Source organism: Sprattus sprattus (genome assembly GCF_963457725.1).
Source record: "Sprattus sprattus genome assembly, chromosome: 20".
NCBI lineage: Eukaryota > Metazoa > Chordata > Actinopteri > Clupeiformes > Clupeidae > Sprattus > Sprattus sprattus.
Window position 1 is genome coordinate 15989241 of NC_137918.1, and position 17860 is coordinate 16007100.

A 17860-nucleotide genomic window follows, 5' to 3' on the forward strand; every position below is an offset into this window, starting at 1 on the left:
CCACTACACTTCATCTGTGTGTGTGTGTGTGTGTGTGTGTGTGTGTGTGTGTGTGTGTGTGTGTGTCTGTTTTTACACCACTACACTTCATGTGGATGGAGTCCACTGCCAGTGCTCCCCCACGGCCTCCACCCATCCACATGCCTTTTGAATCTTTTTTTAAGATTTATTTTTGGGCTTAAGAGTGGGACAGGAAATGAGAGGGAGAAGAGGTGGGAAGTGGACAGCAGAAATTACATTTTTGAATGTTCTCCACACACACACACACTCACACACACACACACACACACACACACACACACACAGACACACACACACACACACACAGACACACACACACACACACACACACACCCACCCACACACACACACAGACACACACACACACACACAGACACACACACACACACACAGACACACAGACACACACACACACACACACACACACACACACAGACACACACACACACACACACACACACACACACAGACACACACACACACAGACACAGACACACACACACACACACACACACACACACACACACACACAGACACACACACACACACACACACACAGACACACACACTGTGGCAGTCACTTCCTGTGGTTAACTGCTCTCTGTCATGCCCTGTCATGATGCTACTCTTCCCCAGAGACCAGTGCTGGAGCTTTCAACAGCAGATGTGAACAAACAAACAAACAAACAAAAAGATGTTTGTTTGTTTGTTTGTTTGTTTGTGACAACTACGGTGTACACATTGGACCTGAAAGAGGATCTGGGCATAAAGGGGTGTCCAAATTTACATTTGCATACCAAATTTAAGTATGAGTGTTGGTGAGTGTTGTGTGTGTGTGTGTGTGTGTGTGTGTGTGTGTGTGTGTGTGTGTGTGCGCGGTGGCGTGTGTTCCTGCGTATGTGTATGCGCATGCATATGCCCGTAAGCCTGCTTTCAAGGACATTGACAAAAAGTGTTCATTTGCATAGAGGGACATGGAATGGCTGGCACTTTTTTAAATATCTGACAAAAAAAAAAAAAAAAAAAAGTCTTTCAGGTCACACCAAGGACACTTTCACAAAACAACCTGGAAAACGAGACGGCCATTAGTGCTGTTAGCGTGCTGTTAGATTAAGCTGGAGCCATGCTCACACAAGTCTGTGTGTTTAACCAGATAATATAAAAGCAAGATTTACTTGACCTTAGCCGTTCAGGCAAAGAAACTCCCCCCTCTCTTTAGTATGGTAGTGCAGAGACGGATAAGGCCATGGAAACACTCTCAGTGACTTAGAACTTTGTGACCGGCAGATATATGTATCTGGACATATAAACTGAGAAATTTACATTATGCTTTGTATGTAGGTGTGTAGTGTGTGTACGTATGTGTGTTTGTGAGTGTGTGAGTGTGTGTGTGTGTGTGTGTGTGTGTGTGTGAGTGTGTGTGTGTGTGTGTGTGTGAGAGTGTGTGTGTGTGTTTGGTGTGTGTGTGTGTGTGTGTGTGTGTGTGTGTGTGTGTGTGTGTGTGTGTGTGTGTGTGTGTGTGTGTGTGTGTGTGTGTGTGCATTTAAAACAGCACTAACATGCGAAACACTTTTGAACAGAAGCTTTAGCCTTGTGTGCTGGCTGCAGCATTAGAAATGTTTTACCTTTCAAAGACCTGCCTTTAAGAAGGATTTTAAATTTTCATACTAAGCCACACGCTTATTTATACAAGTGGGAGTGGGCAAGATGTGTGTGTATTTTAGTGCCTTTATGTGTGTGTGTGTGTGTGCATTTGTGTGTGTGTATTTGCATAAGAGTGTGTGTCTTTGTGAGTTTGCTTGTGTTTTTTGCATAAGAGTGTGTCTGTGTCTCTGAGTGTGTGTGAGCGTGTTTGTGTGTATGTGTCTCTGTGTGTGTGTGAGCGTGTTTGTGTGTCTGTGTCTGTGTGTGTGTGTGTGTGTGTGTCCTGCGTCTGTGTGTGTGTGTGTGTGTGTGTGTGTGTGTGTGTGTGTCCTGCGTCTGTGTGTGTGTGTGTGTGTGTGTGTGTGTGTGTGTGTGTGTGTGTGTGTGTGTGTGTGTGTGTGTGTGTGTGTGTCTGTGTGAGCGTGTTTCTGTGTCTCTCTGTGTGTGTGTGTGTGTGTGTGTGTGTGTGTGTGTGTGTGTGTGTGTGTGTCTGTGTCTCTGTGTGTGTGTATGTGTGTGTGTGTGTGTGTCTGTGTCCTGTCTGATCCTCTCTTCAGCCTACTTGAGTACTTTGACCACTGAAGCGTAGGCAAAGTGGATCTCGCTGTCGGTCGGGCAGGTGGAGGAGAACTCCTCTCGGGCGTACGCCGCGTCCAGGTACCTCCACAGGTTGGCCAGGGAGCGTGGGATAGAGAAGGCTCTGAACTTCAGGCACACAACCTAGGGGGATCACAAGGATTGAAGTTATGTGTTAAAAAGCATCTCTGTGTGTGTGTGTGTGTGTGTGTGTGTGTGTGTGTGTGTGTGTGTGTGTGTGTGTGTGTGTGTTTGTGTGTGTGCTCCAGAGAGAAAGAGATAGAGAGAGAGATAGAGAGAGAGAGGGTGATGCAATATGTACATTCTTTCACAAATTATAGTCCAAAAGCGAAATAAACTGACCATTAACAGATAAATACAGACAAATAGTGTTTTCAAAGCATATGTCATTTGAATTTGGGTGGTAAGAAAGAACCCTCATCAGTGTAAGACAGAATTCACCATTGATTATGAGGAACACAAAAAGGTTTTCGTCACCTTGACGATGTGCAGCTTAGGGAGCAAGTTACAGTCAGCCAGAGTGAGCTCTAGGCCATCGAGGTATCATTAATGTGTTTAGATTGGTCACCTTGACGATGTGCAGCTTAGGTAGCAAGTTACAGTCAGCCAGAGTGAGCTCTAGGCCATCGAGGAAGGGCCGTGAGGACGAGGTGACATCATCGGCACTATTCTCGTCAATTTCGTCAGGAAGTGGGGAGCCAAGGTAGTCGTCTAACTTCTTCAGTGCTTTCAGCACGCCTTTCTCTAGATCTGGAGGGGAGAGAGACATAGAGAGTGAGACAGGGAGAGAGAGAGAGAGAGAGTGAGACAGGGAGAGAGGGAGAGAGAGGGATAGAGAGATACAGAGAGAGAGAGAGAGATAGAAAGAGAGAGAGAGACAGGGATAGAAAACGAGAGAGAGACAGGGATAGAGAGAGAGAGAGAGACAGGGATAGAGAGCGAGAGAGAGACAGGGATAGAGAGAGAGAGAGAGAGAGAGAGAGAGAGAGAGAGAGAGAGAATAGGCTTCATTTAAACCCAAAGGGACATGTAAACCTACTAAGGCCCAACAGGATTGGCTTGGTAACATCACTCTTACTGTAAGATAACCACAAATTCAAATACTACATAAGCACAAATGAAATGAAAGTAAATAAATTAGCAATGTATTAAGGACAGTGGGCCTCATTCTCGACAGCAGTTGGGAAGACTTTCCGAAGGATTTCAGAAGGAACTCCACTTCGGAAACATTTATGAAAACATTTGCATTCTCGTTATTTTTTTCTTCTGTGCTTTCTTCTGAACTTCAGACAACTTTCAGAACTCGAAATAGCAGTCGTAACTCTACCGGAATCTTCTCAAATGGGATTCCACGGGCCATCTTGTGGTTATTTGAGGAATCGCGTTGAGGAATGACATTTGAAAAAACTCCGTATTACAGTAAAAGGGTTAACGGGCGAATTTGTGAGAACCCGTTGGTGATTGCGTTCACGTCAACTCTACAGACATCCTCGGATTAAAATAATTATGATAATAATAAATACGAGAATATTTGTAGGCTATCATTAACAATTACGTTTCACATTTATAGTCATAATTATATGAGGTAGTGTTTATTGTTACACTAGGTCTATATGGCTCGTAGCTTGACTGTTCTCTCCCTTGTACGTCACTTTGGAAAAAGGCCGCGTCTGCTAAGAGACTGATTGTGAATGACATGAACACTGCAAATGTAAGTGAATAAATAAATAAACACTAAGCTCAATCTCTAAGAACTAAGGCATGAATTTATTGCAATTTATACTACTACTGGTGGCCAGTCTTCACCCCTATGGTGGCCATTTCGAACGACAGGACGGACTACAATTTATACTCGTACTTGGGACCGTATTCACACCTATGGTGCCTATTTTTCGATTAAAAAAAAAAAAAAGTGACTACTTAAATGTGTTTTACGGACTTCGGACGTTCAACGTTATACAATATCTCCACCTTATTAATGAACACCTGTTACGAGGTGGATTCGGGAGATTGCGACAGCACACGTTTCTAAAATTGCGTCTCCTAATAAGGAGCTGGCAGGGCGTGTATGTATGCAAATCCACTTTCACGAGAACGCGCGTCAATCTAAGAAGCAAAGCGGAAGGAACCCAGCTGAGAAGACTTCGGCTGCTTATGAACACATTTTCAAGCGTGCGGGAATGCAGCGGAAGCATTTCTCTTACGTTGTTTTTGCGAAGTCGTGTAAGAAACATTTCTGAAGAATTACAGAAAAAGGTCGAGAATGAGGCCCAGAGTCTCTTTAATGGAATGCACCCGAGGCAGTGCGCAAGAGACACTCCTTTGGGTGATGCTGAGCAAAGGCACACACACACACACACACACACACACACACACACACACACACACACACACACACACACACACACACACACAACCTGGGTGCAAGAGACACTCCTTTGGGTGATGCTGAGCAAAGGCACACACACACACACACACACACACACACACACACACACACACACACACACACACACACACACACACACACACACACACACACACACACACACACACACACACAGGTGCAAGAGACACTCCTTTGGGTGATGCTGAGCAAAGGTAATTTAGCAGGTTTTACCCTCACGTTATTGTGACAGAGATGATTAACCACAGCACACACTTTTTTTCACACCCTATGATTCCACCATGCCTGGCTCTGAATGGGTTTCCACTCACTGTCATTGAGAGCAGGGTTGGCGTTCTTGACGTAGGCCGAGAACTTGGCAAAGACGTCCACTCCGGCGGTGTTGGATTCTGGGTTGCGGGCTGCTAGCCGGGGATACCTGAGGAGGGGGAATAGATAGATAGATAGATAGATAGATAGATAAACTTTTATTAATCTCGTGAGGGAAATTCAATTGTCAAAGCAGCAAGGTAGTAGGAATAGGATTTAAGTATATACATATGAGAGATGGAGAGAAAAGGAGAGATGTATCTATAGAATTGCAGACTAATAAACAGCATTCACAGATAGATAGATAGAGAGATGGATAGATAGATAGATAGATAGACAGATAGATAGATAGATAGATAGATAGATAGATAGATAGATAGATAGATAGATAGATAGATAGATAGATAGATAGATAGATAGATAGATAGATAGATAGGTAGGTAGGTAGGTAGGTAGACAGACAGACAGACAGACAGACAGACAGACAGACAGACACAGACAGACACAGACAGACAGATCGATAGAAAAATAAATTGTACTTTGGAGGGCTGAGGTTCTCCTCGAGGAACTCCTCGATCTTGTTTGTGTCCGTCTTCACTTCTGTCCCGTACAGAAGGAAGGGAGGCTGAGCTCCGGGAGCCAGGTCCTTCAGGATGTCTGGCTTCCTGCACACAGATACATGCATGGGGTCACAGAGGGTTATGGGGTCAAAGGTCACATAGGGTTATGGGGTTATTTATGTGAAGCAGGGTCTGAGGCTGATGTTTGCCGTTACCATGGGGACGTTAACTCTATATACAGTACCAGTCAAAAGTTTAGACACACCTTCTAATTTTTTGAGAAGTTTTTTTTCTTTACTTTTTTTTTTTCATGGTAGATAACACTTTTTTTTGTTTAGAACATCATTCCATATGTGTTCTTTCGTAGTTTAAATGTCTTCAGTATTAATCTACAATGTACACAATAATAAAAGTAAAGAAAACACTTCCCCAAAAAATGACAGGTGTGTCCAAACTTTTGACTGGTTCTGTAGAGGCATGGCAAGGAGAGGACATCAATAACAAATGTACATTTCTGTGCAGAGCAGAGAATCTACAGCAACTATGCAAATGGCATCAGCAGTACACACGCCTGACCTTGACCGCCTCACTGCATACTACGACACACATCGACACTGAATAACACACACTGTTGATCCCAGTGTTAGAGATGATCGTAGTGCTGAATAGTGTTTACTGAGTTACTCCTGCTCTTACACCCTTCTATCGCACAATGTGTTTGCACTCATCTCATGGATACAGATGGCAAGACTCCGAAACAGCTGTGAAGTGATGAATAACACCTGCAGGTAGATACGTGTGTGTGTGTGTGTGTGTGTGTGCCAAGCATCCCTGACAGCAGCGGGGAGTGGATCAGCTGACTCCGGGTCAGTTCTGGGGTCACCTACTACTCTTATCTGTTGTTGCGCTCGGCTTGGAGCGCAGTCGTGTAATTTGGTATGTATCTGTTGTCTGGCTGCAATTCTGCTGATCGTTTGTTGTGTGTTGTTTTTGTTTGTCCTGTCTTATTGTTGTGTCTATGTTTATGTTCATGTAATGTATGTTTACTGTCTGATGGTGTTGTGGACCCCCTTGAAAACGAGATGGTACATCTCAAGGGGTTGTTCCAAATAAAGATAATTTCCAATCATCTGGGCTCAACCAATATGTGTGTGTGGGGGATGCTGACCTCCTCATGTCCACGGTGGTGACGTTGAAGGTGACCCCCTTCAGCCACAGCACCATGAAGAGGCGCTGGGAGAAAGGACAGTTCCCAATGCTCTGGCCGTCGCTGCCAGCCTAGAAACACAGATATATTTATATCTTTTTTTTAATTTACATTACATTTAGTCATTTAGCAGACGCTTTTATCCAAAGCGACTTACAAGGATGTATACACATTTTACATTTACACTGATGGCACACTGCACATCAGGAGCAATTAGGGGTTCAGCGTCTTCGGCAGGGAATTGAACTAGCAACCTTCTGATTACTAAACAACTTCTCTACCTCCTGCAACACTGTCGCCCCCATAAAGTTTATATATGATTTATTTGTAGTAATTTCAAAACAAGACTTAAATGTACAATAGTCCTCACAGATAAGAAGTGAGAGGATAACATATCAGACAGCCAAATGGTGACGCTACACAATACAGCCCCCCACCCCCCTCCCCCCTTCCTAAAACACATATACAACTAAAGCAATATGAGACACAAACAGAAAAGAAAATTATAAAAGCAAACTGAGATATTGATATCTATTGGTTAAGTGGAACCAAGCCGTTGGCAAAAAAAAAAAAACGTTCGCACACAACGACAAGTAAACAAACACTTCAGTGGTCTTCCCCCTGCTAAAGGTAAAGTCAAGGACCTGGTTTCTCAAAGGGATATTTCAGCTCAACAGCCAATCAAATTACACACCTCTCTTCCACACTCCTAAAGTATTGTGTTGATTGACTGGGATTGTTTATGGCTCTGCCTAAGCCATCATGTTTGTCTGCCATTCACAGAGCCAGGACTGTGTATCAACAGAGTTGTTTGAGCGTAAAAAAAAACTGAATGGACAGCTAGATGAACATGAGGAGCAATTCACTGATCAAAATATGTATGGGGTAAGAATCACTGTCTGTACCTTCAATAGATACAGGTGTGTGCAAGCTGACATCATGAAATTAGACTAAGTTTGTCTATGTTGTTTAGGTTCATTACTCAACTAATTAGATGGACCGTGGTCTTTGGATTCTCATCGTATGGCCCTTGTGCTCAAAAGCAGACGTTGACCACGTCTTAATGCGATTACTCAAGGGGCGCGCCTCGAGAGTAGTTGGGGGTTGCGTCCGTTTCCTCTCTGCTGAACCACAGCCGTTTGGGCCGTATAGCAGGAGACAGGAAATCAGGGTGTATGACTGCATCGCAACAAGGAAGCTTTCATGAAAATAAAATATCAAACTGTGACTTCTAACACAGTGAAATCCTTATGTGAACGACTTTGGACACCGGAAGAGACAGAAAATGTATATTTATTTTGCTTTTCCAAGCGAACGACAACGCCCAAGCTAGTAGGGTTCTATAAATACACTAGAGACTGTATGAACCTGATGTAAGGCATATTTAGGCTGTAATCAGACCAACTTCGTAAACTACGTACAAATGACACAATTATCTTTACATCTCAAATAAATGACTCAGACCCATAGCGATCGTAAGTTACAGTAGTTTCTGAAACAGTTTACATATGTTCAAAAGATCAAAAGATGAATGCAACACCCTTATGATGTTAAGATAACGTATCATGTTTATGAAACGCCAAAGTAAACAGACTAATCTCAACACAGGATGTCCACTGGTTAAACGTCATATTTTCATCCACCATGCCATAATGACGTAAGGTTGCCAGTGGTAATTAAAGTTACGAAGTAATGGCCGCCTTATCAAATTTGTACAGTTTCCAACTTAAATGTGTCATCCTTCTTACCTTCACAAATAGTTCAACTTGAGGTTGGTCGTCACCCATGGTGTCTCGTCACACTATTACGCAGTGTAAGGAAAAAGACAGTAAAGTAGACTTATTAGAGTTAGGGTACAGTAAGAGTACGGCCATAAAAATAGTCTGAACTTTGGTCAGAAAAGGAAGACTGCACAAAGATGCACCTTGTTCTTTGACAGTTTCTGATGGTGAAAAGCGCCTTACCTAGCCTTAGGCGGGGATTGGAGAGTGTGCAGTCTTCCGCAAAGTGCCTGACGGCAACACAGTGAATCAAAAAGAAAGTAACGACAGACAGACAACAGTTAACCTGGCAACAGTGTGACAATGCGAGTAGTCCCAATATGTGCCTGAGTTGATTTTAGGAAATGATTCGCAGAATTCGTCGTAGTTTTACGCCTTCTTTATTTTCCCTCCCTCTCGCAAATGCAGTCGAAGCAACAGTCATTCCACCATTTCCTGCCGCGTCCGAGCAAGCCTGGGCCCTGCGCAAGGTACTGACCCAACTGTCAGAGGCTACGTGCTTAGTGATGCACATACAAACCGAATTGAATTACGAGTTCGGTTTAATTAAGCTTCAAATGTAGATTTCGCCAAATCAATAATTTCAATTTAATATGGCAGAATAAAAGCTCGTTCAGAACGTCGAAAGGTTTCTATAGAGGGATGGCGGACAGATTATGCCCGTAGGAAGCATGTTGCAGTTAGCCAACTGCTTCCTAATCGGATGTGAGCCCAAGTGTGCACTTAAGTTAATTTTGTTACAAAGAATCCCTATAGCCTTTCACATTCACTACAGTGTACCGCCATCATAGATATTTCTGGTCTATGCACGTTGCAGACCAACCAACAAAGCTTGTGTCTCTTTAAAATTGACAAATGGGGGAGATAACTACCAATACATTCAGTTTGAAACAGATGCATGTCGACTACATATTTCAAAAAATAAATAAAATGTGTGGTATAATTAGTGCATTCCCAAAGTCTTAACTGGAGGGATATGCTTTTCATATATGGCCTCCAGGGTTTGTTTTATCTTTCCAAAATATTCTATTTGGCCATTAGTGTTTAAAAACATTCATAAACGGTCATGGACTTGATATTCTGCACGCGTAAAAACGGCAATATCCTTATCGTGTGATTTTACAATTAAAATCGGGGAATTAATTCAGTGCCTTCTCTGTAGTATGTAGTTCTCCACATAAGATGGCGCCATAGTTCCGTAGTTATCGGCTGGGTGGGGCTCCGATTTATTCTGTCCTCGTATAGGAAGCTCCACGAGTTCTTCACGTAATGTCCCTCTACCTTTCTGTTGCTTTTTCTTGATGGTTAAGAAGTCACAATCACATGTCATGGCTAAATCAATTTTTTTTGTAGTGTCTCACACAGTTGTTAATGACCGTATTCTGTGAATATTTTTGTCCACTTGACAACAAAGTTATGCTTCCTGTTATATAAGAAACTGGGATGATGTTGTTTTTTTTATTCAGAAATGTAATGAGTTGTAATCTTTAGAAACGGCAACCATCAAATTGTTATAGCATATCAACAACAGCTACCTCTTAACTTCAATGTTGCTATTCCTATTACACTGAATGCATTAAAATGATCCTCTATAAGCATTTTGTTGCTATTGGAACAAGTACAATCATTTAAATCACATTCAGGTAGGAAATAAAACATCATCCCCATCAATGATTAATACTTAATCTGCTGAAAGAAAGGTCTATATTTGTCGCAGAATGTTCATTCAATAAAAGGAATTGATTCTGGATGGAGTCAATCAGTAGCTAACACTTTTAACTAACTAAGAAAATCAGTGAAGCAACAGCATGGGTATTTATATAAAATCGAAATCAACAACTTTCTATCATTCATTTCAATTCAATTTTATTTATACAGCACCAAAATAATCAAATTGTCTCAAGGCGCTTTACAGAGAGAATATAGTCTAGACTAGGAGGGGAAGAAAGAAACAAAGTGAGTGGGTAGAGTTTGGCTGCCAATATGTGTAGATGTACTTGTATCATATGGCTCTAATATAGTTCAGTGTATTACCTGTTCTGTCATATAATTGCTTAATTATACTTCTTTCTAGTCATTTTCATGAGGTTGTTTTCCCTCCAACTTCTTCGTGATTTGTGTGAGAAATTAAAATCCGTTGATCAAACAAATAGACTTGTATAGACAATGCTACTATGGACAGATAACATAATCTCCATGTTCATCTATGCAATAGATATTGTGTTTTCTGTTAATTTCATTCAATTACAACTAGGCCCAATAAAAAGATAAGTTGTAAGTACAGTCTGGAGTCTGGACAGTCTTTTTCTCTCGACGCCTCAATAGGTAGATCTTGCCTTCACCGAGTCAAAGGTCGGTGATCTTGGGCCTATAACGGTTGGTGACCACTGCTCTAAGGAATCTAGCTGAGCCAGGTGCTGCACACCACCGCCACTAGGGCGGCGCTAAGAGCCAAGGGAAGCGGGGAGGTGTGCATGGCACTGACACCATTACACAGGTTTGTGGCGCAGCATTTGAAGCTGGAGGTGTAGCCAGCACCCAGTATAGTGCCACTGAGGGTCTCATTGCACAGGTTTGTATCCAGACATCCGCGGGTGTGGAGTTTCAGGAAACCTGTGGCATTGAACTCTAAAGGAGAGAGAGAGACACTTGTTTAGGATTTTGAATTAACGGTTATCATCAACGCGAATTTTTCATCGCGGAGTGATTTATTATTAGCTGTGAAAAGTCCCGTAACTGTTGGTATGTTGACGAATAACCTATAGCATGGAACGTCTCTCGTCCAATCAGAAACAGCTAAATTACGCGATAGAACCCAATTGTTTTATAAGGTATGTTATATTATAAGTAATTGGATAAATAGAAGTTAAACTAGTCATCGACTGTGTTTTAGGGGAATAGGGTCAAACTATGTTATGTGCAATACAATTCAGTGTAATAAACTGATAAGGAATGACAAGTATACTTTGTAATGTAATAACATAATAAAGGGTTAGTGTTTAGCAGGGGCGTAACTATACGGGGTGCAGTGTGTATTGGGGGCCCCTAGCCAGGGCCCATAGACATATTTATGTCAATCTAAATAGTCTGAATAGCCAAGTCGCATTGCCAGAAATACTGATGTTAACCCATATTCAGCTAAATAATTGTAATAATAGTGACCTACCATGGCAGTTTCAAGTGTTATAGGCTGAATACGTGAGCGGGGGGGGGGGGTTGTTGCTGCGGCGGGGGGTACGTAGCTGGACACGACATGAATGCCTGAAGGGGTACGGGCCTGTCACAATAGCCTTCACCTGGGCCCGTCGTAACTACGTAACGCCACTGGTGTTTAGTAATAACACCATATCAAAATGCTGTTATTTGTGTGTTACACTGTTAATTGCATAGTTACCATCCAACCAGCGACTAAACCGTTAGGATTATTCAGTGTCCTATATCTAATACCTGTATTATGTTCTTAACATAACAACATGCAAGTAGTTTCAATTTCAATTTTATTTTATTTGTATAGGCGCTTAACAGAGCCCAGAGCCTAGACCCCCTTAGTGCATGCATAATGGCAATAGGGGCAAGAAAAAACTCCCTGTTAGGCAGGAAGAAACCTTAAGCAGAACCACGGCACATAAGGGGGGACCCATCTGCTTGAAGTCGTCCGGGTGGAGATAGGAAGGTGGGAAGGGGGGAAGGGGGGAAGGGGGAGGGTTGTAAGTACAGAAGCTGCCTCCACTAAAAGTGATATGTGCTAGATGCTTACGTGCTTCTCCAATGTAGCAGTTGGGTGTCGACTCGTGACATTCAACCTCATCTGGAAAGAGACATCTTCCAAAGACGCCGATAAAACACTGATTGCATGTCAGGGATTCGGCTACGGAGGGAGAGGGGAAGAAAGAGAGAGAGAGGGAGAGAGGGAGAGAGAGAGGGAGGGAGGGAGAGAGAGCGGGAGAGAGAGAGAGAGGGAGAGGGAGAGGGAGGGAGAGGGAGGGAGGGAGAGGGGAAGAAAGAGAGAGAGAGGGGGTGGGGAGGGAGAGGGGAAGAAAAAGAGAGAGAGAGGTTTTTTAACAAAGACAGCAAACAATTATCCTTACGAGTATATCACTGCTAGCTCATCAGAAGGGACGAAGTAATTCAATTAAATAATCGTTTACAAAATTTAGATTATGATCCTTCATGATGATGATGCTTTAATAAATAGTTTGAATCAATCAGAGAATTATCCTATTTGTCCCTATTTCAAACACCAAAGTACAGTTATTAAATTAAATAATGAACTCGACATACTAGCAAAAACACTATCAGTATCTATCACAGTCCAAACACCTGTGGATCGCCATTGTTGTGTAAATACTTTGTAAACATGAATTTCTTTACAAAATGTAGATTATGATCCTTCATGATGATAATGCTTTAATAAATAGTTTGAATCAGAGAATTATCATATTTGTCGCTATTTCAAACACAACTGATTCAACTTTGTGCTATTATCATTCTGTTACTGAGATTAATTAGGAGTGTTCAGCTAATCAGGAGAGATGGAAACCACATGGAGATAGGTTCAGGAGGGAAGAGACATGCAAGGCCTATGTTAAAACAACATCACAATAATAATAACATAATAATAATTCATTTTATTTTGAACGCACATTTCATTCAAAAGAATCTCAGAGTGCCAACATATTAGAACTAACTATAATAATACAATAAAAATAAAAAAAATAGTTAACATAAGCATAATAGAAAACTTAGTGGTGCTAGATTTAACACAAGGCCAAAAATGCCTTCCTGAATAAAAATGTTTTAAGTCCAGCTTTAAAGGAGTCCAGTAAATAATATTTAAGATCATGAGACTGATAAAGAAGATACAGAAAAAACTCATCATTCAAAGGGCTAATTTGATTAATATTTGGTTTTGTATTTGTTACTCAAATATGCTAACTGGAAAGGCCCACATTAACCCCTTCCCAAGGGGTTAATTTGGTTTGGTATTTGTTACTCAAATATGCTAACTGGAAAGGACCTATGTATAGCTTTCAGTACAGGTGTGATTGTAAGCTATCCACATAGTCACGCTCTTTTAACAGTGTGTAAGCAAATGTGTGGTGGCTGCATTGAAGGATCACCCACTCAACTCATCTCCTGTGCGTGAGCAGAAGTACATACTCAAAGCTGGCTTTGTCCACCATGCCTAAACATTTAAAAAGCTCATAGAGCGTACAGGAACCTACAGAAGGTTGTGATAGTAATGTGTGTATGCAACACGCAAGTAATAAATCGTTTTATATAACAGACACACACAATTTGAATCCACGCATGTTTTACATTTTTCTTCATCTTCTGAGACAGACAAGCCGCCCCATAGAGACGCTTTCTAGGTGTGAGCTGACGTACTAAGGGTGAATGCAAGACAGAGTAGAGTAGAGAGACAGACCTGCAGAGGTCAGTGCCAGGGCCGCTGACAGGTTTGGCTGGGCCCGGGACAAAATTATCTCAATGGGCCTCGTTTTGACAGGCTGGCTAATAGCTACAGCAGCACATGTACTAAGGCTGCAACACACACACACACACACACACACACACACACACACACACACACACACACACACACACACACACACACACACACACAAACACAAACACACACACACACACACACACACACACACACACACACACACTCAAGACTAAGGCAAGACTTGCTGTTTTAATCAACTGAAAAGCAATGGCGTCCTCAGGAGATTCAATTATTTCTGTTGAGGGGATTTCAGATGATCATTATGAAGCCACTCAGACTGCAGACGACTTGGGAACGGATTAGAACCGGCTCTGGCCCTGGCTCTGTCGAATACGCTGAGTCATGATAATGCAATTAACTGAGAAGAGAAACATAGGGACATTGGGCACTAATTGCCAGAGCCGGACAGTAACGGAGTACATTTACTTGAGTACAGTACTTAAGTACAATTTTGAGGGATCTGTACTTTACTCGAGTATCATTTTTTGGGGAGTACTCATGACTTTACTCAAGTGCATTTGATATCTGTACTTTTACTCAAGTAAGGAATCTGTGTACTCTGTCCGCCTCTGCTAATTGCACAAGGCAACAAACACCGTGAACAGGCTTTGCACATCAGCAACCGTGCAGTGAGAACAGGCGGGGATATCTGTATTTGCTAAGCAGGGTGTAATCAAGCATAACACACACACACACACACACACAAAGATGGTGTGTAATCAAGCATGAGTGGGCTGAGTAATTAGTTGATGTGGCAATGGAGTCATTCTTTATCAGGCTAGCACAACAATTTCACCGTAGCTGATTCACATTCACACGCACCTCAGTAATTGTTCTACCATAGAGCAAACAACACACGTCCCAGGGCAAACGGAGCAGTTTACAAATAGAGGAGACAGAGGCTCTTGTGCGGAAAAGTTTCACAGGAAAAAAGGTGTCGCTTCGAAGGAACTCATGTCACTCCCACATGTGTGCGTGTGGACAGGCCCCAGCATTGCATTGACCTCCATACTGAATGCCCTGTCTAGTAAAACCTAGAAAGAGCTGTTTTTTTTTTTTACTGAACAGGAGTTAAAACTGTCCAAATTTACTGCAACATGATTTAATGTTTAGAAGTATGTAAAGATCTCCTTTTCAGCCAATGCAGACACCTGTGGGACTAGACAAAAATGTCCCAGATAGAGCTGCACCTTGACACAAACCATACTGTGCTTAAAGCGTCTCAGCACCTGTCATTTATATCATACTACCTGACCTCTGAAATGATTCTGTAATTACAGTACCTGATCACTCAAACCATACTGCACTTACAGGTTCTGATCCTTTAAATCATTCTGAACTCATATCACATGACCAACCACACACTGGACTATTCCAGAGCATCAGCCTACTCTTATGCAACAGTTTACTCACAGGATCACCACATTCTACACAGCATCCTTACATTCTACTGTGACAGTTTAGACACAGGATCACCATCTCAGCAGCATTTCAAATGGCTAACCTGTTCTGATGAATATCAGTGGCTAACCTGCACTGATGAATATCAGTGGCTAACCTGCACTGATGAATATCAGTGTGACCTCATTGCTTAGCATTGCTAAAGTGTCTTTTTATAATTACAGTATATATACAGTCATTACTTACGATGAATGTGATTGAAACAAAGCGTCACAACCGAGACATTTTCTCTAAATATTTCTCCCCTCACGGAGATGCTTAAAAGGCCTCAGAACCCTTCACATGAGAGTGATGATGTTAAGCAAGAACACATACCCAAGTAAACGGAGGCAACGAGTCCAAGAAGCGCCAACAGCAGGGTCTTCATCCTCTCGATTTAGTTCTGATCTTTAGTTCTGATCTTTAGTTCTGATCTTTAGTTCTGTTTAAAGTCCTGAAAGGCAGTAGCTGCAGCTTTTTCTATGGAAGGAGGTGACTGCCAGGTGTATCAAGTGAGGGTGAATATAAAGCAGGATACTGGTAGGCCAAGTTTTAACAGCCCACCTTTATTAGGCGAGGCAGGGAGGAGGACAGGATCAGTGTGTGTGTGTGTGGGGCGGGGGGGGGGGGGGGGGGGGTAGGGTATTGATGTCCACAGGGGAGACGGGGGGGGGGGGGGGCAGAAGGGGCCATCAATCATATGTCATATGTCCAGTACCTGGATGAGAGACTTCCTGGGAAAATGAAGGTACAAGAGGTTTTGAATGATTCTGATTTATCCAGCAGCTTGATTCCTCCGGCAGCTACGCCAGGCTCCTGTTTGTGGATTTCAGCTCCACATTCAACACCATCGCCCTCAGCTCTCCTCCAACACCAGCTAACAGAGCTGAGCATGCCTGAGCCCACCTGCAGGTGGATCACTGACTGCCTGTCAGACAGGAATCATCGTGTGAGGCTGGGCAAGCTTGTCTTGGAGCCCCGGACTATCAGCACTGGAGACCCCACAAGGCTGTGTGCTCTCTCCTTTACTCTTCTCCCTCTACACCAACAACTGCACCCCCAGCCACCAAACCATACTGCACTTAAAGTTTCTGATCTTTCACATCATTCTGAACTCATATCACCTGACCACTGTACTATTCCAGAGCATCAGCCTACTCGAATGTAACACTTTACACACAGCATGCCCACATTCTACTGGAACACTTTACACACAGCATGCCCAAATTCTACTGGAACACTTTACACACAGCATGCCCACATTCTACTGAAACACTTTACACACAGCATGCCCACATTCTACTGAAACACTTTACACACAGCATGCCCACATTCTACTGGAACACTTTACACACAGCATGCCCACATTCTACTGGAACACTTTACACACAGCATGCCCACATTCTACTGGAACACTTTACACACAGCATGCCCACATTCTACTGGAACACTTTACACACAGGATCACCACATTCTACTGGAACACTTTACACACAGGATCACCACATTCTACTGGAACACTTTACACACAGGATCACCACATTCTACTGGAACACTTTACACACAGCAGGCCCACATTCTACTGGAACACTTTACACACAGGATCACCAGCAGCATTTCATTCACATTCAGTCATTTAGCAGAGCGTCCAAAGCGACGTACAAGGGAGAGAACAGTCAAGCTAAGAGCAATAAAACCTGGTGTTACAATAAATACTGCTTTTTTTCTTAAACAATTGAGAGGGCTTTCAATTTCAAATGGCTTTCCTGCACTGATGAATATCACCATGACAGCAGTGGCCGTCCACAAAGTCGTCTCCATGGTGCTTTAGAGGCTCAGTGAAGAGGACTGTTCCCTTGTACTCCTGGACTATTTCATATGCATATTTATATTATCTATTTTATTTTATTTCTATTTTGTTTTATTTTTATCCTATGTATTAACTCTCATTGTACCCTCGGCACCATTGAAAATGAGGATTTGATACTCCTGGACTATTTTATATTCATATTTATAATATCTATTTTATTTTATTTCTATTTTATTTTCCATTGAAAATGAGGATTTGATTCCTCAATGTGTCTTCCGAGACCTAAATAAATAAATAAATCAAACCAGGTGCCACTAAGGCAGAGAATGCAGCAGGACCTAAAGGTACGTCTTTATGGCTGTTTGGAAGAAACCCGCCACTACATCAGTCAGTTCCAGACAGCACAATGGCAGAGTGAATGATGGCTGGTTGACACCTGTGGTTAATTCCCTGTGACAGGCAGGAATGGTGTTTGGCAGGTTCCTACAATTAGCATTAGCTGAAAGGTCTTTGCTCTGTGTTGCTTAAGGCTGAAGGAGAATTTCCCCAGCACTGACATCATAGATATAGTG

General features: G+C 42.5%; 1 protein-coding gene across 1 annotated transcript; it reads right to left on the reverse strand.

The window, feature by feature from the left end:
• Nucleotides 1–2223: 2223 nt before the first annotated feature.
• On the reverse strand, nt 2224–8927 carry clic1 (chloride intracellular channel 1; the record flags this gene model as incomplete). Its single annotated transcript, XM_080859498.1, has 7 exons — nt 8710–8927; nt 8494–8546; nt 6707–6816; nt 5518–5643; nt 4981–5087; nt 2831–3012; nt 2224–2385 (listed from the first exon to the last, which is right to left on the reverse strand). Exons 2-7 carry the CDS (start codon nt 8530–8532, stop codon nt 2224–2226), a joined length of 726 nt encoding a protein of 241 aa, XP_080715624.1. The 5' UTR covers nt 8533–8546; nt 8710–8927.
• Nucleotides 8928–17860: the final 8933 nt, after the last annotated feature.